This window comes from Micropterus salmoides, unplaced genomic scaffold (assembly GCF_014851395.1).
Source record: "Micropterus salmoides isolate LMB-PRFRI ecotype aquatic unplaced genomic scaffold, ASM1485139v1 Ms_hic_scaffold_17, whole genome shotgun sequence".
Taxonomy (NCBI): Eukaryota; Metazoa; Chordata; class Actinopteri; order Centrarchiformes; family Centrarchidae; genus Micropterus; species Micropterus salmoides.
The window spans coordinates 8,014,471-8,032,509 of NW_024040817.1; the positions used below are offsets into that span (position 1 = coordinate 8,014,471).

General features: G+C 38.2%; 2 protein-coding genes across 2 annotated transcripts; one reads left to right on the forward strand and one right to left on the reverse strand.

Annotated features, from left to right (window-relative positions):
- Positions 1-3,712: 3,712 nt before the first annotated feature.
- On the reverse strand, positions 3,713-9,683 carry LOC119907608 (coiled-coil domain-containing protein 106-like). Its single transcript, XM_038725341.1, has 7 exons — positions 9,521-9,683; positions 8,468-8,617; positions 7,555-7,746; positions 6,764-6,910; positions 6,416-6,622; positions 5,818-5,978; positions 3,713-4,871 (listed from the first exon to the last, which is right to left on the reverse strand). Exons 1-7 carry the CDS (start codon positions 9,558-9,560, stop codon positions 4,716-4,718), a joined length of 1,053 nt encoding a protein of 350 aa, XP_038581269.1. The 5' UTR covers positions 9,561-9,683; the 3' UTR covers positions 3,713-4,715.
- Positions 9,684-9,892: 209 nt separating this feature from the next.
- Positions 9,893-12,338, forward strand: LOC119907609 (transmembrane protein 238-like). Its single transcript, XM_038725342.1, has 4 exons — positions 9,893-10,048; positions 10,168-10,226; positions 11,061-11,218; positions 11,882-12,338. Exons 1-4 carry the CDS (start codon positions 9,920-9,922, stop codon positions 12,043-12,045), a joined length of 510 nt encoding a protein of 169 aa, XP_038581270.1. The 5' UTR covers positions 9,893-9,919; the 3' UTR covers positions 12,046-12,338.
- Positions 12,339-18,039: the final 5,701 nt, after the last annotated feature.

Here is an 18,039-nt window from a genome sequence, read left to right on the forward strand (position 1 = left end):
TTTTTTAGCGACTCCGCTCTTGCTGCAGGGTTAAAATTAACATGCCGTTCAATGACGAGCAGTTTTTCTTTATTTGGGAGTGTCTGGTAAAACAGTTATAATTAATTAAATATTATTAATATTGCATAGTTACCAAAGTGAAATTTTCTAAATATTTTTGGGGCATTTTTCTCATGATATTGTACAAAGACTAAAAACAATCTGTTGTTTCTGAAATGTAAGAAAAAGTGTGTCAAATTGCAGAAAAATCTATTCCAAATTATACTACAATAAAAGTCCTTTATATGTAAAAGTCATAAATTGAATATAAAAGGACAAAAACTAAATTGCCAATCATGGAAACCACTTTTCAGCGGTCGCACCACATGATAGTTTTTAATTTAGTCAAAATTTACAGGCAGAGAATAGGTCACCTAAACAAATCAAGTTAGCGTCCTACAAAAGGACTCCATGAAATTTATAATCAAAACAAATATTGGTAGAAATAACTTTATATTAATTGTTTTTCCGAGGTCACATGATATCCAAAAACTTGTAACTACATACCAGCTGTTAAAATTTTACATTTTTCCAGATTTGAGTTAAAAACCTACTTGCTGTTTTAATGGGTCCTTGGCAAATAGGTATATTATTATATATACATATATTATTCAGCTTCCTGTATGCTAATGGATTTCAACATAAAAGTACCAAAGTGGTCAGTTGTTGTTTGTTTGCTTGTGTATTATTGTGGATATATAAATACGGTAGATAAGATGCTTTGCGATTTTGTAGAGGACTACAAAACACTTTGGAAATCATGTGTAATGTGTAATTTTTTTATGGTAGGCTGACAAAAGGTATGAGAAGAAGCAGAGTTCCTGCTGAATTGCATATAAAACATTTGTTTCGCAGAATATTGCTTGAGAAATCATGTGCATCAATCATCAGTGAAGAATATGAGGTGGTGTGTTTCAAGCTATCAAAATAAAACGTGTGTGCTTTATTTTTTTTTATTTTGTTTGTATGCTTTAAATAACCATATAATATTGTTTACAGTTGAATAGGAAATTACATTTCATACTGAATACCTCAAAAGTTAAGATGTTGGCAGATTCATCTTATAAATGGGTGACAGACCAAATACTGTTCTCCATTCAGTCACTTAAAAATAAAGACCTACATATTTCTAAAAAGAATGAATCTGCAACTCCAGATGGGAACATTGTGCAGTGTGAAATGGTTTTGTTTGCACAGTAGTTGCCAACGTAACAGTCCTTGTGAATGGAATGAGGATGATTTTACAGGTGGTGTTTGAACAAAAGAAGTCACAATGTGTAACAAAATCAATACCTACAATCTTTTTAAAAATTCGCCTGGGAAATCCAAAAACTAAAAGCTTTTGTTATGTAGAAGAAAGGACCTTAACCATTTTACTTTTAGGTGTCATTTGGTCAAAGTCAACGGCCTGTAGACCACCACCATCGTCTTTTACCATGGTTGCTTTCTTTGAATATTAAGGTTTTCCATTCCAAATGTAGTCAAAGTTTAACTTGTTGATGGTTTTTACTATTTTGTCAGAAAGAGAATCAGCTGAATAAATGCACCTTGAAGGACTTTCCATCTTACGCCACCAAAAAAAGAGAAAGATCTCTGTTATCTGTTTAACCTTGATTTGAATTCATCCATTTTTCATATTCAGTTGTAAACCACAGGCTTTGGAAAATAAATCTATAATGTGAATAGCCTTTGAAACCTGCTCAACAGAAACAACATTGGGTCATCTGCCAGGTGACTTCCGACTGTTTGTTTTTTAGGAACCTCAATTTCTATATATCTGAATTTTTTATTAGAACTGAGAGCTGAAAGTATCAAGAGTGAGCAAAAAGGTTAATTTACTTTGTTTAGCCAACTCTTTTTGTCCTGTCTTATTTACTTGACCCTGATTTTAGACCCATTATTGCTTGTTTTAAAAATCTGGTCTAAATGTTATTTCTTACTGGGTTTTGTTCTGAGTTTGTTCTTTCTTTTAATGTGAACCTCATGTGTTTTTGTATGAAAATATACCAGAATTATCTCAATTTGTCATCTTGCACAGCTTCCAGTGACCTCTGACTCCTGGGCCTGATGCCTGTAGAAACACACTGTCAGCAACACTGCAACATTTCAGCACCGCTCTTCCTGCTGTCATTATTCCCATGTATGGACACATAACGGAGTAGAAAATGAGTTTAATATCTGAGCGTTCTACAGTCTCATTATGATTCATGAAAGTCACATCTTCACAGTTGACCTGTTTGTTCTGTCTGCCGGATGGATGTTATTGTTTTTTTTTTTATTTAACCTTTATGGGACAGGAAAGTCCCATTATGACACAAGGGAGTCCTGTATAAACATATATTGTATTTGATGAAAGCAGCTGATCAGCCTTTGAAGGTTGCACTGTGCTGACAGCTGCTCTACTGACCCCACTTCCCCCGTCATTACTGTAGGCTCATACTCCCAATGCTGCTCTGAATTAAAGGCTTTGTAACCTTCATTTATCAAGCAAGACATTTTACTTTTTTTGTTGTTATTTTACCAGATGATAGAAAATTGTAGCGTCTGTATCATAAAGGTCTAGGGGTCAAGTGGTGACCCACAACATACAGAAAAATGATTACAACATGTTACAAATGACAGTTGGATCTACCAAGAACATTATTTACATATTTTGGCCAGAAGAACACCCAAACATTACACTCATAGGTGATAGCCAAACACCTCATTTCAGCAAGTAAAAAGTACATCAATGAGGTCCAAACCTGATGTTGGGCGATCAGGCCTACAGTCAGCGTTCCATCCCAAAAGGTGTTGGAGGGGGTCGAGGTCTGGGTTTTATGCAGGCCCAATTCTTCTACACCAAAACCATTTATCTGTGGACTTTATAAACTTTATTCATCAAGCAGGATATTTTTAATTGTTCTTGACAGCACATGGGGGGCCACCGGCATGTTGAAACAGAAAAGGGCCAAATGCAAACTGTTGACACACGTTTGAATCACAATATTATTGTAATTGTATGTTGTAGCATGAAGATCTCCCTTAAGTGGAACGAGGAGGACTGCACCAAACCAGGGAAAACAGCCTGAGACCAGAGCATTTAGACAGTGGTTTGGACATTCACTGTATGTATACTGTCTTAAATGCCAAAGTCACACATACAGACTTCTGTAATCTGAATATTAAAGAGGAATCAGTCAGAATTATCTATCACTGAGTTTCATGTCCTTTCATTGTGTTGCTTTTTATGTATTTGTTTAAAGGCCCATTTAGGAACAGGCACTGGAAGCTAGTTGATGAGCTAAGAGCCATAATGAAGCTTAATCAGCTTTCGGTTCCAAATCATATTTTCAGAATGAGGTTTTATTGATCTTGTGAGCTATGACAGTAACACTGTATCACAGCAGTTTATTGTAACCTGTGCATAACTCCTTTCTTCCACCGGAGGTTGCTGCAGACTGCAAGCTGCTACAAAGTACATGATTAAAAACTCAGTACACACCGATATTACTGTTATAAATAAGATCTTTTCAGCTGACTGTGATATTACTTGAATATGGAAAATCCATGTTCAGGATGCTGTTTTTGAATTAATCACTTGTCTGAATTTTATTCTCAGTGGAACGCTTTCATTTACACCCTTCAACATCTCGTTTACCCCAAAAACCAAACATTTAAAGTCATTTACTTTCTTGTATGATGTGAAATTTTAAACCTTTTAATACCATACAGTACAATTAGAAAAAACTGAAAACATTTCTATAACTTAGGCATGAACAAATGTTATTTTTCAACAATACATATTAAATGTACATATTTTACAAGATAATAATTCAAACTGCCAAATTCTGAAAAATTTATAAACAAATAAATATTTTTGTCAACAAAAAAAAAAACTCAAGGTCTTCCTCCAAAATGATACATTTACTAATTAATGACTAAATGACTAATTTAATTATTGCTCTATGAAATGTCTTTAGGCACTGAAAAGTCAATAAGTACGCTTTGAGATGAAAACTAAGGATAACATATATAACACTAGTTAAACGTGGGGTAACAGATTCCAATACATTTTTGTCAAATTCAGCAAATATCTCCTTTTTTCATGTAATCTGGGGTTTGTACACAGCCCTGGCTTTGTAAATCAGAAACAAAGTGGCTTGGACCGAGCTACACATAGATTAATTGCCCTATACCGCACCTTTAAAAGCAAAAACTTAGTGGTCTCCTCGTCCATCATGGACCTGTGCCGGTCCACCAGCTACTTAGAGGCCTTGGACTGGCTCAGACAATCCTGCTCAAATACATTAAAGAATTTTTTAAGGTCCTTTCTTGATCATCTTGATCTGGTCTCCAGTGAGCAGGGATACCATGACAAACACCATGAGCAAACAACGACACAGCAATTAATGTAACAGACTGTAAGGAGATATTTGTGGATTTAATTTTTTTGTGATTAACACTTTTTATTAAGGTTATTCTAACAACAGCTGGAAAAAACAACACAGATATTTATATAAATCAAGTAGCTTGTTGGCAAAAATCCAAACTAATCCTGTAATTTGGCAATTAATCTTCTCGTTTTTTTCTTATATCTGCTTCTTTAAGGCAATGAAACTTACTTTAAGTTGAAAAAGTGCATAACAAAAACAAAAACTCTACATCTTTAGGTTTACTCTTTCTCGTCCCTCCTGTCAGTTTCTGAACCTATAGGAGATCGGCAGCAGCTTGTGAGTCTTCTTCATGGTCTGGACCTTGGTGTGCGTCAGGTCGTCCATGGTCTTGTAGCACCGCCGGGCGTAATCCAAAAGCTTCTCCTTTGATGCCTCAAACTCCCCAACCTCTGCCACCTGCAGGACATCAGGTTGTTAATGCGGAAAATCAGCTAGCTATAATCCAGTGCTGGACAAAAGATAACCCTTTCAATTTTCTCATTCTTTGGTTGCACTAAAAGCTTTGTTGATATGACCACACAACAATACGGACAAATAATCACATTTTGATCATTTTGTCTAAATGACAACATGAAATAAACTGTAAACTGCAACACAGTTCACAGACACATTAGTTTCTTTAACTGAAATCTTCAGTTCAACAGAACTGAATCTACCTGAACTGAAAGGTTTTGAATTCATCATTACATTTATTAATTTCTTTAATCCAAATCCAATGTACAAATAAGGTACAATCCAAGCCACAGTTACAGGATGCAGGTGCATGGAGCAAGGCATGTAGTACATGTTGGTTACATGTGCAGCTGTGTGATAGGGAAGGGGTTTCTCTTTGAGTGTGTTGATGTTTGGGAGGATTTACTGCTCGTATTTAAGCCTATACTCTTTATATTTTGTCTTTCAATGTAAAGCACTTTGAGTTTACTTGTAATGAAGAGTGCTCTATAAATAAAATTAGCACAGGAAATGAGAAAGGTTTATAAATGCCAAAAGATGCAACCAGCAGACCATGTTTAGCATTTTGGTCAGTCACCAGAAACAAAATTACTTATTTGGAAACTGTTTGTATTTTTTATTTTTTTTTATATTTTATTTATTCTGTAGCACTGGATCTCACGCCTATCTATCTTGCCATCTGTTTCTCTGACAACATGCTAGTTCCAGATCAACTCCCAAACCAAAAAAATGAAAGTTTTCAATGCTTATGTACACATGTATCATTTATGTAATACATGTTTTGGGAATATAGGAATAGGATCAATAATTACAATTTCTTTTGCTGCCTATATGATGATAACCAATCTTAATCTTTAGTTGCATTCATTACTAGCAGTACAGTTCAGACCTTCTCTGGGGCCACCAGCAGCAGCTCGGCGATGGGGGAGGTGGAGGCCATGGTGTTTCGGTCGACTCCATGGATCTGGAAGGCCCGGGACATGCTCCTCACTCTCTGGTAGGTGGTCAGGATCTTCTTATAACGAATCAAAACTCCGTCTGGGTCTTTAACTGGAGAGGAGGGAAGAGAGTGGAGAAAATGAGGAGACTGAGGAACACAAAGAAATGTACCGTTTAGGATTGCTGCTGATAAATTTGATAATATTTTCTTCCACAGCATACGCCTTGTTTCCGGAGTCCAACCTAGACATGTGTTCAGACTGAACTCTTTGCCGCTGGAGAAATTCGTGCCATCTTGTGAAAATTTACTTCTGTTTATGTTTACTTGCATCTTTCCACTGACTTTGTAACTGTGCCATCTGGAAAATTCTCTGAACACACTTTAAGACTGATCCTTTAAAAACACAGCATTATCCTTTTGGAGCTTCTTTTCATTTTTGAATCTGGTTGGCTACAGAAGAACATATCACTTTGTGTTTTAAACAACACTGTATGACGTACACAGCTGAAGGGAGGTGTGGTTATGTTTTCTGTCACATGACCCTCACCTCTCTGTCGCTCCCTCCCATGGGTGATCCTGAAGATCCTCCTCATCTTCATCCTCGGCTCTCCGTTGGCTCGCCCTCTGCCCTTCTTCTTTGACCCCTTCTCCACCGACGAGTCCTCATCTTCCTCCTCCTCGTCCTCCTCGTCTTCCTCAACGTACTCCTCCTCGGTGTAGTACTTATCCTCTTCCAGATGAAACTCTTGCTTGACTGCAGCAGCGAAAAGTTGTGCAGAAACAACTGTATCATGTCTCAAGGCTCAAAAAGTTTCTAAATTTAAATAGTTAATAATTCTAACATAATTAAGTGCAGTAACGTATTGTTTAAGTTGTGTGTCAGCTATTTCCTCACCAGGGACAGCAGTGCTACGGCGGGCCCGAGGTCCTGGTCCCTGCAGGCGTTTCAGGGTCATTCCAGACCTGGTGGTCATGGGGGAGGGAGGAGAGGGAGAGCTGGCAGGCTGAACCTTCACACCTCGCTGGGAGTCTCCACACCACTCTGTATGCAGTTATAATTATACTGTTGTGAGGTCCAGGAAAACAAAATACCTCAAGAGGTAAATTACATCATCTCAGATAAAAAGAAAATAACAAACTAAATACTTTTGATTTTTGTGTATTAAAAATATCTGGTGGGCAAATGTTTGGCAGCCTTAACAGATATCATAAATTAATTCTTACATTGGTGTAATCCTCATACTTTCCACGCCTCCTGAAACACAGAAATTCTTCTTTTTTTCATGTTGTTTACTATCTATTTCACTTCTTTATTAGTTTTGATATGTTGTCTCTACTGCAATGGACTGGAAACCTGTCCAGGGTGTACCCCGCCTTTCGCCCGATGTCAGCTGGGATTGGCTCCAGCCTCCCGCGACCCTGTACGCAGGATAAGCGGTTGACGATGGATGAATGGATGTTGTCTCCATACTATTTTTAATGTGAATTGTATATTTCCCCACTAGATGAATTCAACTTGATCCTCACTCATGTATTATTGCTCTGTTGCTGATCTAGAATACTAGATTTAAATATTTTTATCATTCATTATGTTGCTTTGGAGAAATTCATTAAATCATTTTTATGTATTTCTCATGTGCACTTGATTGGATTTTTTTATTTCATCACAGGCACGAGACGCCTCACCCTCCGGGCCCCTCATGCTGACAATGAAGCGGTCCAGCTGACAGCGCAGGAAGTTGCGTTCCTCCTCCAGCTCCTCGATGCGCTTCTGCAGCCAGGCATTCTTCTCCAGAGCGACGTACAGGTGAGCTCGCAGGTTAGAGACCAGGATGAAAGGGCTGTACTGAGCGTGAGGAGGCTCCTGAACCACAGGCTCTGCATCAGGAGGGGAGAGGAGAAAACAGAAGAAAGGAGAGGAGAGAAGGAAACAGAGGAGATTAGAGCAGGAGATGAGAGGAGAGTGGGGAAGCAGAAGAGAGAAGGAAGAAACAGAGGAGAGGAGGGGAGGAAATAGAAAAGAGGAGAGGAGTAGAGGAGATCAGAGGAGACAAGGAAAACGAGGAGAGTTTTAACCTTCTGTAGCCTATTAAAACATGTCTACCATGAACTTGTTACAGCACTGCATGTCACATTAAAAAAAACTAACCACTCCATTTAAAGGCTCCACAAAAACCCATTTCATTAGCAAAACTCTTAACATAACCAGATAACCAGTTAAACTACAAACAGCCCTGTCTACACAACACATCCTCTGAGCCATTTCATGGTTCTTTACAAAAATATAGTTTTCATTCTCATCCCTGAGGTGCACGGAGACCTGCCCTTTAAACAATAACTCAGGGTCCATCAGCACTTCTGTCCTGTGTTTGCTCTGTTTACATAGAGGCAATACATAGAGCATCTCAGAAAACTCTTTTGTACAGCACCCGCCACCTAAAATCCTGAGGTAACACTGCCACTTATGCTCTCTGACTTCTTTCAGCACAGTTACGTTCTTAGCCATCACTACAGCTGCATGTAAAATCTTCTCCTTCACACCCAAACTTGGAAAGCGTGATCATAACAGCGGTGGTCATGTGTAGTAGATGTGGCGTACCGTCCATCATCTGCTGACCCTGGTTCAGGTGATATGCAGTTGGTCTCTCAATACCCTCCTCCAGGGGAAAAGAGACCTCATAGGCATCCAGATACAAACCTCCTCCTCCTCCTCCTCCTGATGATGATGATGATTGAGGCATGTAGTGCTCTGATCACACACACAAGACAACAGACAGACAATGAGGTGAAGGTTCTGCAAAGCAAGTTAAGATTATTTCCATTATCAATTCATGTGTTGTTTATTATTTTGAACTGATTTAAGTCTATTAAACAGTTTTTTATGGCATGAAAATAAAGATCGCCTCCTCAACCATCACGTAAATTAACAGAGGTGCTATTTCACACAATAAATTATGTGTATTTAATGGGTCTGTCCTTCATTTAGGGCTGCCATCTACTAATTAAATTGTTCACAACACAGGATGTGTTAAGATCAGTGCTGTGTACCACCTCTGTAAAACCTTCCCTGGTGAACACATGGTAGACCTACAGTAGGAACCCCTCACATTTGAGAAGCTGGAACCAAAGGATCCATCCATTTTAAACAATGAATAAATATCAAACGTGATATAGATTAATTACTGTTGACTCACAAATTATTTCAGATCCAGTAATAGCTAAGATTCAAGTTAATAAAAGTTATAACTTATAGGACTTTATAATAAATAGACAATAAAAAAACTAAATACATGGAAATGAACCAACATCAGTAAAACAGTCATAACAGAAAACAAGATGCACAGTTTATAAAACCAAGTTAGACATAAGTTCATAAAGCCTGAAATCGATTGGCTTATCAATATTAATGACTTTCAAATGCCATTTAAAAGCCCAAAGTGGTTTGGTGACCCCCAAACTTTTCATCTCTTTATGAACTTGTCAAAACAAACAAAAAAAACATTATTTCGTTCAGTCAAGGAACTCTTTAAAGACAGTAAAGGAGCAAACGCGGCATTGGCTAATTATTGCCTTGAACAGTTATTTAAACGCACTGAATCAGTTAGTACGTTTGTTGCACAAGGTGCATACGCCATTTAAATGTTGCTGTTACCTGGCGGGCTTGTTTCGTCTCTGCTGGTTGAAGGATTCATGACTGAAAACAGTTAATCGATACTGATGAATAATAACTCGGTTTTGTTATTATTAGTCTTCAGCGGTTCTGTGTGCAGTTATACTTCTGTAATACAGCCTGAAACGACTCACACTTGCTGCTCTACAGCCGAGTGACCACATTTTCAGCAGCAATTACCTCATTATAAGTCTCTTCAACAGGTGTACGCGCTCAGGTTTGGTTGGTTCGCACATGCGCACAACGAAGGTGTGCCTTCAAGATTTGAAAAAAAAAAAAAAAACACTGTTTATGTTTTGTTGCCTCAGCGCCTTAAACACTAGCTTCCTGCCTCCACAGACTCATAGGCTATCTGTTGAGTTGAGAAGGAAGTGTTTCCAGATGTCTTTCACGAGAAGGTTGGAGGAATCAAAGTATTGGAACGGGTCCAAGTCCGACCGGAAACGTCACCTGAGGGCGCGGCGCGCAGGTGGGTGGAGAACACCTATGAAGGTAAACGCGGAAGTAAAGGTAAATTCCACGGGAGAAACATCAAAAGAACAGTAGATCAGGATTTCATGCTGCTAGACGAACAACAATAACAAGTGAGTCAAATTAAAACTAAAATGTTTTGTTTCTTTTGATTACAGAATATGGATACGACGTGTTTTTGTCTAAAACAGGCTCACCTTTCCGGGTCTGGCGGGAGGTGACCGAGTTGTTTTCATGAAGCCAAATGAGAAATAGGTTTTAGATTCTGCGGTTATTGTTTGAAAATCTGCACAGTGAAGATTGCACTTGGTTGTTGTTAAACTTACCGGCATGATAAAGACAGAATACACCTGACAGAATATCTGAAAACCAGCTAAAACTGACAGAATCCCATCGGTGTAGCCTATAATAGCTGTGTTTGCCAGGAAAAGAGCCCCAGCACATAGAGCCCCTGAGAGGCCCCTCATCCCCACAGACAGCAGATGGGCCAGACAATAAAGATAAAACAATGACATTCAATAAATACAAGATGTGCAGACTCAGGCATGTACAGAACAGAACACAACCCGCCCAACATTAGGATCCTGAAGATCCCCTGACCTCTTGAGAAGAGGGATCTTGTACAGCACCCTTCACCTATAACCTGTCGTGGTTTCTTAATTAAACGTACTAATACCACACTAAAACACCCTCCAAGTAAAAGTCCTGCGTTGACAGTGTTTTTGTTTAGGCCTATAGCTATATAACTTTGTTTTAAAATGTGCTATATAAATAAAATATTACTTACTTACTGAAGTAAAAGTATGTAAGTATAATCAGGAAATATTACTTAAAATATTAAAAGTTAAAGTACTCAAATGCAGAAAAATGTCCTCAGTGCAAAGGTAGACTGAGGGGATCAAATATAGTCTAACCTCTCAACATCATGTTGACCACATTAAATTGGCATATTTTTATGTTTTGATGAGATAATATCGACCTAATACAGCAGCAGAAAGCTGCACTTCTTATGTATTTTGTGTTCAGATAACAACATCTTTTCTAACTGCAGTTTCATTATGGGCCTGTGTGACGGCCTCTCCCACTGTAAACTGGCTCTGGTTTTTGCTGTGTTGATGGATTTACTGGGAGGAGCCACTCTGCTGGTGGGAGTCTTCGTCCCCCTGGAGATCAAAGGACAGGACTACGGAGACTTACTGGTCTATTCTGGTATGAAATATGATTTTTAAAAATTTTATTTTACCTTTATTTTACCAGGAAATAAATCCATTGAGATGTTTAATCTCTTTTACAAGGATGTCCTGGTGTGTTTGTATGATCTGTTACACATACATACACTAGAAAAACGGAAGCAAATAAAAGTGTGATTATTTCAAGATAATACACTATGTGATTCATTATTAGTGGAAGGTAAAGAAAACATTTTTGCTTGTAGCTTTATTTATGTGGTTCAATTTAAAATCTCAAAAAGAAAAATGTGAAAAATTCAGAAACATTATGCAACTGTATCAATGCACTAAAACACGAACATATGTATATTTACTTTCTTTTCTGGGTTTCACACCCACTGATGATGACATTGAACAATGTCTTAAATGCAGGATGACGTAAACATGTGGAAACATGCAGAGTAAAATCAGTGAGGAGAGGAAATAGGATTAAAACATCTTTTTAACAGTTAGAGCTTTTTTGTATCATTAACTTTCCTGGTTTTAATGAAGCTGCATGATGACACAGTTACTAAGGAGTAGATTTTCACTTAATTTGCTCTTGCAGATGTCACATTAAGACTTCTGTGTGTCTTTTTTTTTTTTTAAAGTACTTGCCATGTTATCCAACTCTCTGTATACTAATTTGAAAACATCTGTGCAGGGGTTCTGTTTGTGCTGATGTCTCTGGCTGGATGGCTTCTGTGGTACAGCGGAAACATCGACGGCCTGACGTCCAAGAAGGAGCTGGGACACATGGACAGCGTCGTCGACCGGCTGGCTCGTAACCTCAGCCGCAAGATCCGCACGTACAGGGGTCAACACTGAGCCGCAAGGAGGACGTCAGAATTTCATTTCAAAAGTCTGCTTGTATTTATCAGTATTAGTATAACATACAGATGCTGAATGAAATTCTACTCTACCTGTATACCTGTACTACTGAAATACAATGTAAATGTTACAAGTATGTGAGAAACATTATAGATGTGCACCTGCTGTTCTGTCACAAAGTTGTGCTATTGATGTTTTAATATAATTAGTATTTTTATTTTATAAGTGTCCTTCAGTCGTTCAAGCAGTGGTCTCATGTTTCAATAAAAGCCTTTTTAGACATTATAAAACTGTTTGTTTTTATGAATTTAAACAATATACAAAAAATGTTCTGTAAACATACTGTATATAGAGATACAGCGCTGCATACGTCATTACACATGTTAAAACCACATTTGGGGAGCAAAACATAGTGTACATTGTGAATTCACTGTATATAGTAACTTATTTTGCATGTATATGTTGTAATTTTATCATAGTGTTTTTTTAAAGTAAATATTTCATAATTTTATATTTATTGCATGTCATATATGTATATATTTTATCTTTATCTAAAACATCTTTACATTTATGCATATTCTGTACTTCACTCAGGAGACTGTATTATAGCTTAAAATCAGTTTTTGCACATATGACAAGGTGAAAAAAATGCTATTTAAAACAATAATTGAAATCAATTAAGATAAGCTTGATAAGATTGAAATAGAGCCAAGATGTACTTATAGTGTGATTACAAGGCAGTAAGTTGCAACTGTTTTAATAAGGTAAATAAAAGTACGGTAGAAAATTAGATAATGCTATTATACTGCATATGTTTATGATTTCAAACTTATAATTTATAATTTCTACTTACAATTTCTGTATCTTTATCTGGGTGGTTTCTTCAATTAGTATACATGTATAACATGTACTGACCTCTGCTGGTGACCAGCAGGAATTACAACAACATCTGTGGCCTGTTCAAGATAGATTAGAGCAGATATTATATTTTTATTGTCAGGTGAAAAGGTAATATATTGTCTTGCTATATCTGTAGTCCATCCGAAGACAATAGAAAGTACTGTATGATAAAGCGGGAGGCTTAAACTGGATAACCTGTGGAGTGAAAAGTGACTTTTGGCAGGTGAAAAACTTTTTCCAGATGAACTTCACATGAACTCACGACATCCATAAAAAGAAAAGAATTTAAAGAGAGGAACTGGCCTCGCAGCAGATTTTCCCTCCACCGAGACGGAATTGTCCTTCTGACACGGCTCAGCTAATCTGATTCAGGTCTTACCTTGTTGCTGAAAACACAGTCCATGTATGGGGTTACACAGTAATAGATAACTCACTGTGGGATTATTACAGGTAACCTGTTGCTCCTCCCAGTTTACTTCTGTTTAGTAATCTCTAGCTCCTGCTGGGTTCACTAAGAGACGTCAAAGCTCTATCTGAAACTCAGTTTGACTTGTTTACCTGCTGACCTGCCTTGATCTTAGTTGCCCTGATATGCTAAATCCCCCACCAAATGGATTAAATTCTGGACTACAGTATTATTTGCCACAGATTTTATTTGACCCCTGGTTTGGTCTGAACTCAGGTCTGTCTTTCAGGTTATTTACAAGATGCTATCACAAAGACTCTGTGACCCTCAGTGTGTACACTGTGTGAGCAGGGTATTCCCCTGCAGAGAGTCTTTGTACAACTATTAATGGGATTATGAGGGCAGTGAGTATGTTTTCTCTGGCCTTGTTTTAAAATACCGTCTGGTCAAGTCAGGTTGTTGACCTCAGAGATGTGACGTGGTGGAATATAGCTAGCAGACTGACCTCATAAGACCTAAGACACAACAACAAATGTACTTTTTAAAGAAATTGCTGGCCTTTAATGTCCAAAACAAAATGCTCCAAGTGTTTTACTGTGCAAGTTTTTTACACCTTCTGCATGGTCTGCTGGTTAGTACCAATGGCCACCAAACTGCTAATTACAAGATTACATGATAGCTATCAATTTTCTCTTCTTTAAGAGTGGTGCCCGGAGGTGAATTTAACACAAATTTAACTTCTATTATTAATTATTAAAAAATAGTAGTAATAATTATTAGCATATTAATTAACATTTAATGTAACTATTGCTGTCATTTAAACCCTAATTCCCAACAAAAGTGTTGTATTTGTTTCATCCATTTACTCACAAATGGATATGTGTCTCCACAGGGCTATCGAGGGTATCCAGATGTAGAATAGGAGCCAGAGCCTTTAACCATCAGGCACCTCAGCTGTGGAATCAGACCCCTGTCTGGGTTCGGGAAGCAACCAACATTTCCATATTTCAGAGTAGGCTAAAAACTTTTCTTTTTAGTAAAGCTTTTAGCTAGGGATGTTTTTTCTGTATTTCGTGAGAAGGCTTATAGTTTGGGCTAGGGTATTTATGAATTTGTATACATTTTAATTGTCTATTTTATTTTATTGTATTTATTATTAGTTTTATAATTGTCTATTGTCTATAATGTGTGTTTTTTTTACGTGTTGTTAGCCTTTTTTCTGCAAATTCTATGTGTCTCTGTTTTCTGTAAAGTGTACTGGGACCACACAGCTAGTGATTTTACACTTTAATAAACTTTGACTTAACTTGACATTTTTGTTGGAACATGAAGGAATCCTACAGTTCCCTCTTTTTGTTAATTTTCTTCTAATAAATTCTTCTAATAATTATTATTATCAGGACAGCTACAAATACCTTGGGGTGCAGCAGGCTAACAGAATCCATGAGGAGGCAGCAAGGAAGTCCGCCACAGCCAAATACCTACAGAGAGTGAGACAGGTCCTGAAAAGCCAGCTGAATGGGAAAAACAAGATCCGAGCCATCAACACAGCCAGGTACCCCGCTGGTATAATAAACTGGCCAAAGGAGGAGATAGAGGCCACTGACATCAAGACGAGAAAGCTCCTCACAATGCATGGAGGGTTTCACCCCAAATCCAGCACCCTGAGACTGTACAAGCGTAGCGAGGTTGAGGATGACACATACCACCCCTCAATTTTTTATATATATACCTTAACCTTTTCTCTCTTTATTAACCTTTTCTTATTATTATACTCTATATTAGTCTGTTCACATATGTAGGGTTTTGGTTCAGAGCTGTGAGATTGTTTAGTGTTTTTTTCCCTCTCGTGCTGTCTTCTCCTCTCCTTGAACCTTCATTCAAGGCTGGGAGAGGATCTCTATTCCCCAAAACATCGAAACCTAGACTGTGGAAATGATTATGCATCCCTTTGCTCAGGGCCAGACGCCTGAAGCTGCCCTGGGCAGCAGGTCTCTGGACCAGCTGTGAATGTGTTGTAGTAATTCTCTGTTTATTCTCTGTTATTAATAAATTCTTCAAAGACAACGGTTTGTTGAAACTCAATTATTTTCTCAGTCCCTCACCAGCTGAATACAAATTTCCATGACAATTAGTATCCGCACGGAAGCCATGACGCCCATTAGGACGTCTAGATTAAACAGTCCTTTTCTGAGAATAGATTCCTCAATGTCGAGCCAAAGAGCTTTGATAATACTCATCAGCCCCGTTCTGGCAACCACAGATTTTCCATTCCCAGTATCGACTCTCTGTCTGCTTTACATCACTGCCAAATCCTCCTTATACTGCCTAACATTAACACCTTCACTGCTTCTCTCCTTTATCTCTTTCTGTTTGTCCATTTTAATCCCGCCCTCTCCTCTCAATCAAAGGATTCCCTTTCCTAGAACAGTTTAAACCAGGTTGAGGGTTAAAGGTGAGATGTCAAGAGGGAAAGGTTCATCCCAGGAGCCCAGCAGACGAAAACTGCTAATCCAATAAATCCGGACTCAGTATTTGTAACCTGAAGGGAAAATCCCTGTTCTAAAAGAAGAAAGACCTGCACAGAAAAAGAAGCGCTACGCTGAGAGGATCAACCTGGGTGCTTCCCTTCTTCTTTTTGTTTTTACACTACAGCTCAAAAATACTTCTCAAATTCAAAATGGTTAGTTTACCGTACATTTCAATGATCTAACTGGCAAATAAGAAACTCTGGTCAAACAATGTTAATGCTGTGTGGCAAAAGAAGTTTATGGTTTCAGGGGAATTCTTCAATTCAAATTGGTGGAAAAAAGTAAAAAATAAAAGGCAGACAGGATTAAGAACAACAACTCAGAACACAGATAATAATAATAGACTTTACCCAAATTATTTTTATATTTAAAGCCATACTATGATACTATACCATACTTTTACTAAACAGTGACCACTGTGGCCACAAGAGGCAATAACAGGATCATGGCTAACTGAACATGTAACTGAATTTCCCTTTTCTACTTCCTGGTATTCTCTTGATTCTCTCCGGGTGCTCCGGCTTCCTCCCACCCTCCAAAGACATGCAGGCTGGGTTAATTGCTGACCCTAAATTGTCCTTAGGTGTGAGTGTGAGCGTGAGTGAGTGGTTGTCTGTCTATGTCTGGCCCTGCGATGGACTGGCGACCTGTCCAGGGTGTACCCCGCCTTTCACCCGATGTCAGCTGGGATTGGCTCCAGCCCCCCGCGACCCTGTACGCAGGATAAGCGGTTGATGATGGATGGATGGATGGATGGTATTCTCTTGAGTCAGTTGCATTAAAGACATAAATGGGATTTTAAGATGTTGACCATGTTATCGCAGTGTACAGCTGGGAACCTCTGTTGCCAGAGTGGAATATTTTTTGCCCAATCGGGCTACTTTTTATGAAAAACTTTTATTTTTGTGATAAAAACTGTGAAATGTGTGTCAGCGACATATTAAAATGCAGCATAGTAAAGTATGCTAGTGTCTCGATAATGTCTGTTATTATATGCAATTGTACATTGAACTGGTTATGAATTGAACTTTTCATTTGTGTGTTTGTTTTCTTCATTTTAAAGCTACACTGTCCCGCTTTAAGAAGCTATACTACTTAAAAGGTTGCATTGGTTTTGCTTGTCCTCTGGCGGAGCTCCCCAAAGCCTCGGCAGCCAGATGGCAAAATCCAAATCACCTTTGGAGCTGTCTGATGGTGCCAAAGCAAAGGCAGGGTGCTGAAGTTAGGCCTCAGCACGTCAGCAGAGGAGTTAAGTTGTTTTATTTAATACAGAAGAGATCTCAGCAGTTTGCCAAGAGAGCTTATGTGCTGCTCCATACTTGTCCTGTGAACAATCAACCCAACAGTCTGCAGGTAGTTATGTCATCCTAATCAGGTTGAATGCACATAGAGTAGGCGTGCTCTGAGTCTGTTGTTGTCGTTAAGTTTCTGAGCTTATGCCTTGATCCATTACAGCCGTCCAGAGTTCATCTGTGACTTCGCTAAATGGCAGCTCATTGTAGGTAACTGAACGACGACAAACTCTGACAAAACATGCAAGTATATCAAACCGCTGATAAAAATTTTACAAAAAATAGATGTTTATAGTAATGTGTATGCTGTGAAACTAAAAGAGCAGGATTGCATAAAAGAAACATTCAGTCACATGCTAACACACATCACTCAACTAGCTATTTGGAAAGTAAATATGGTTATCAAAGAAACTTGAAATCTTATAATTGCCACAATGACAAAGCAAGATTATAAACGGGATGCAACCCACTTCTGTATATCATTTGTTTCATCGGTCAGTGCCATCATTTCTATATTTTGCATTTATTTATTTACTCTTCATTTATTAATAAGTAAATGGTAAACGGACTGTACTTTTATAGCGCCCTGTCTTCCGACCACATCTAGATTTGCTTTACACTGCATGCCACATTCACCCTATTCACACACTTTCATGCACTTCTTGCACAGACTTCAGTATCTTGACCAAGGACACTTGCAGGGGAAACTTTGGAATACATTTTTACACAAAATGAAGACTGTGGGTTTTGTCCCCCATCATTTCCAGTAATATCAGTTTAGGGAGAAACAATTACAAAGACCAAAAACTTTTGTTCAACTTCCTGTTCACATGCGATCAAGGTCACTCTAATCTGAGGTGAG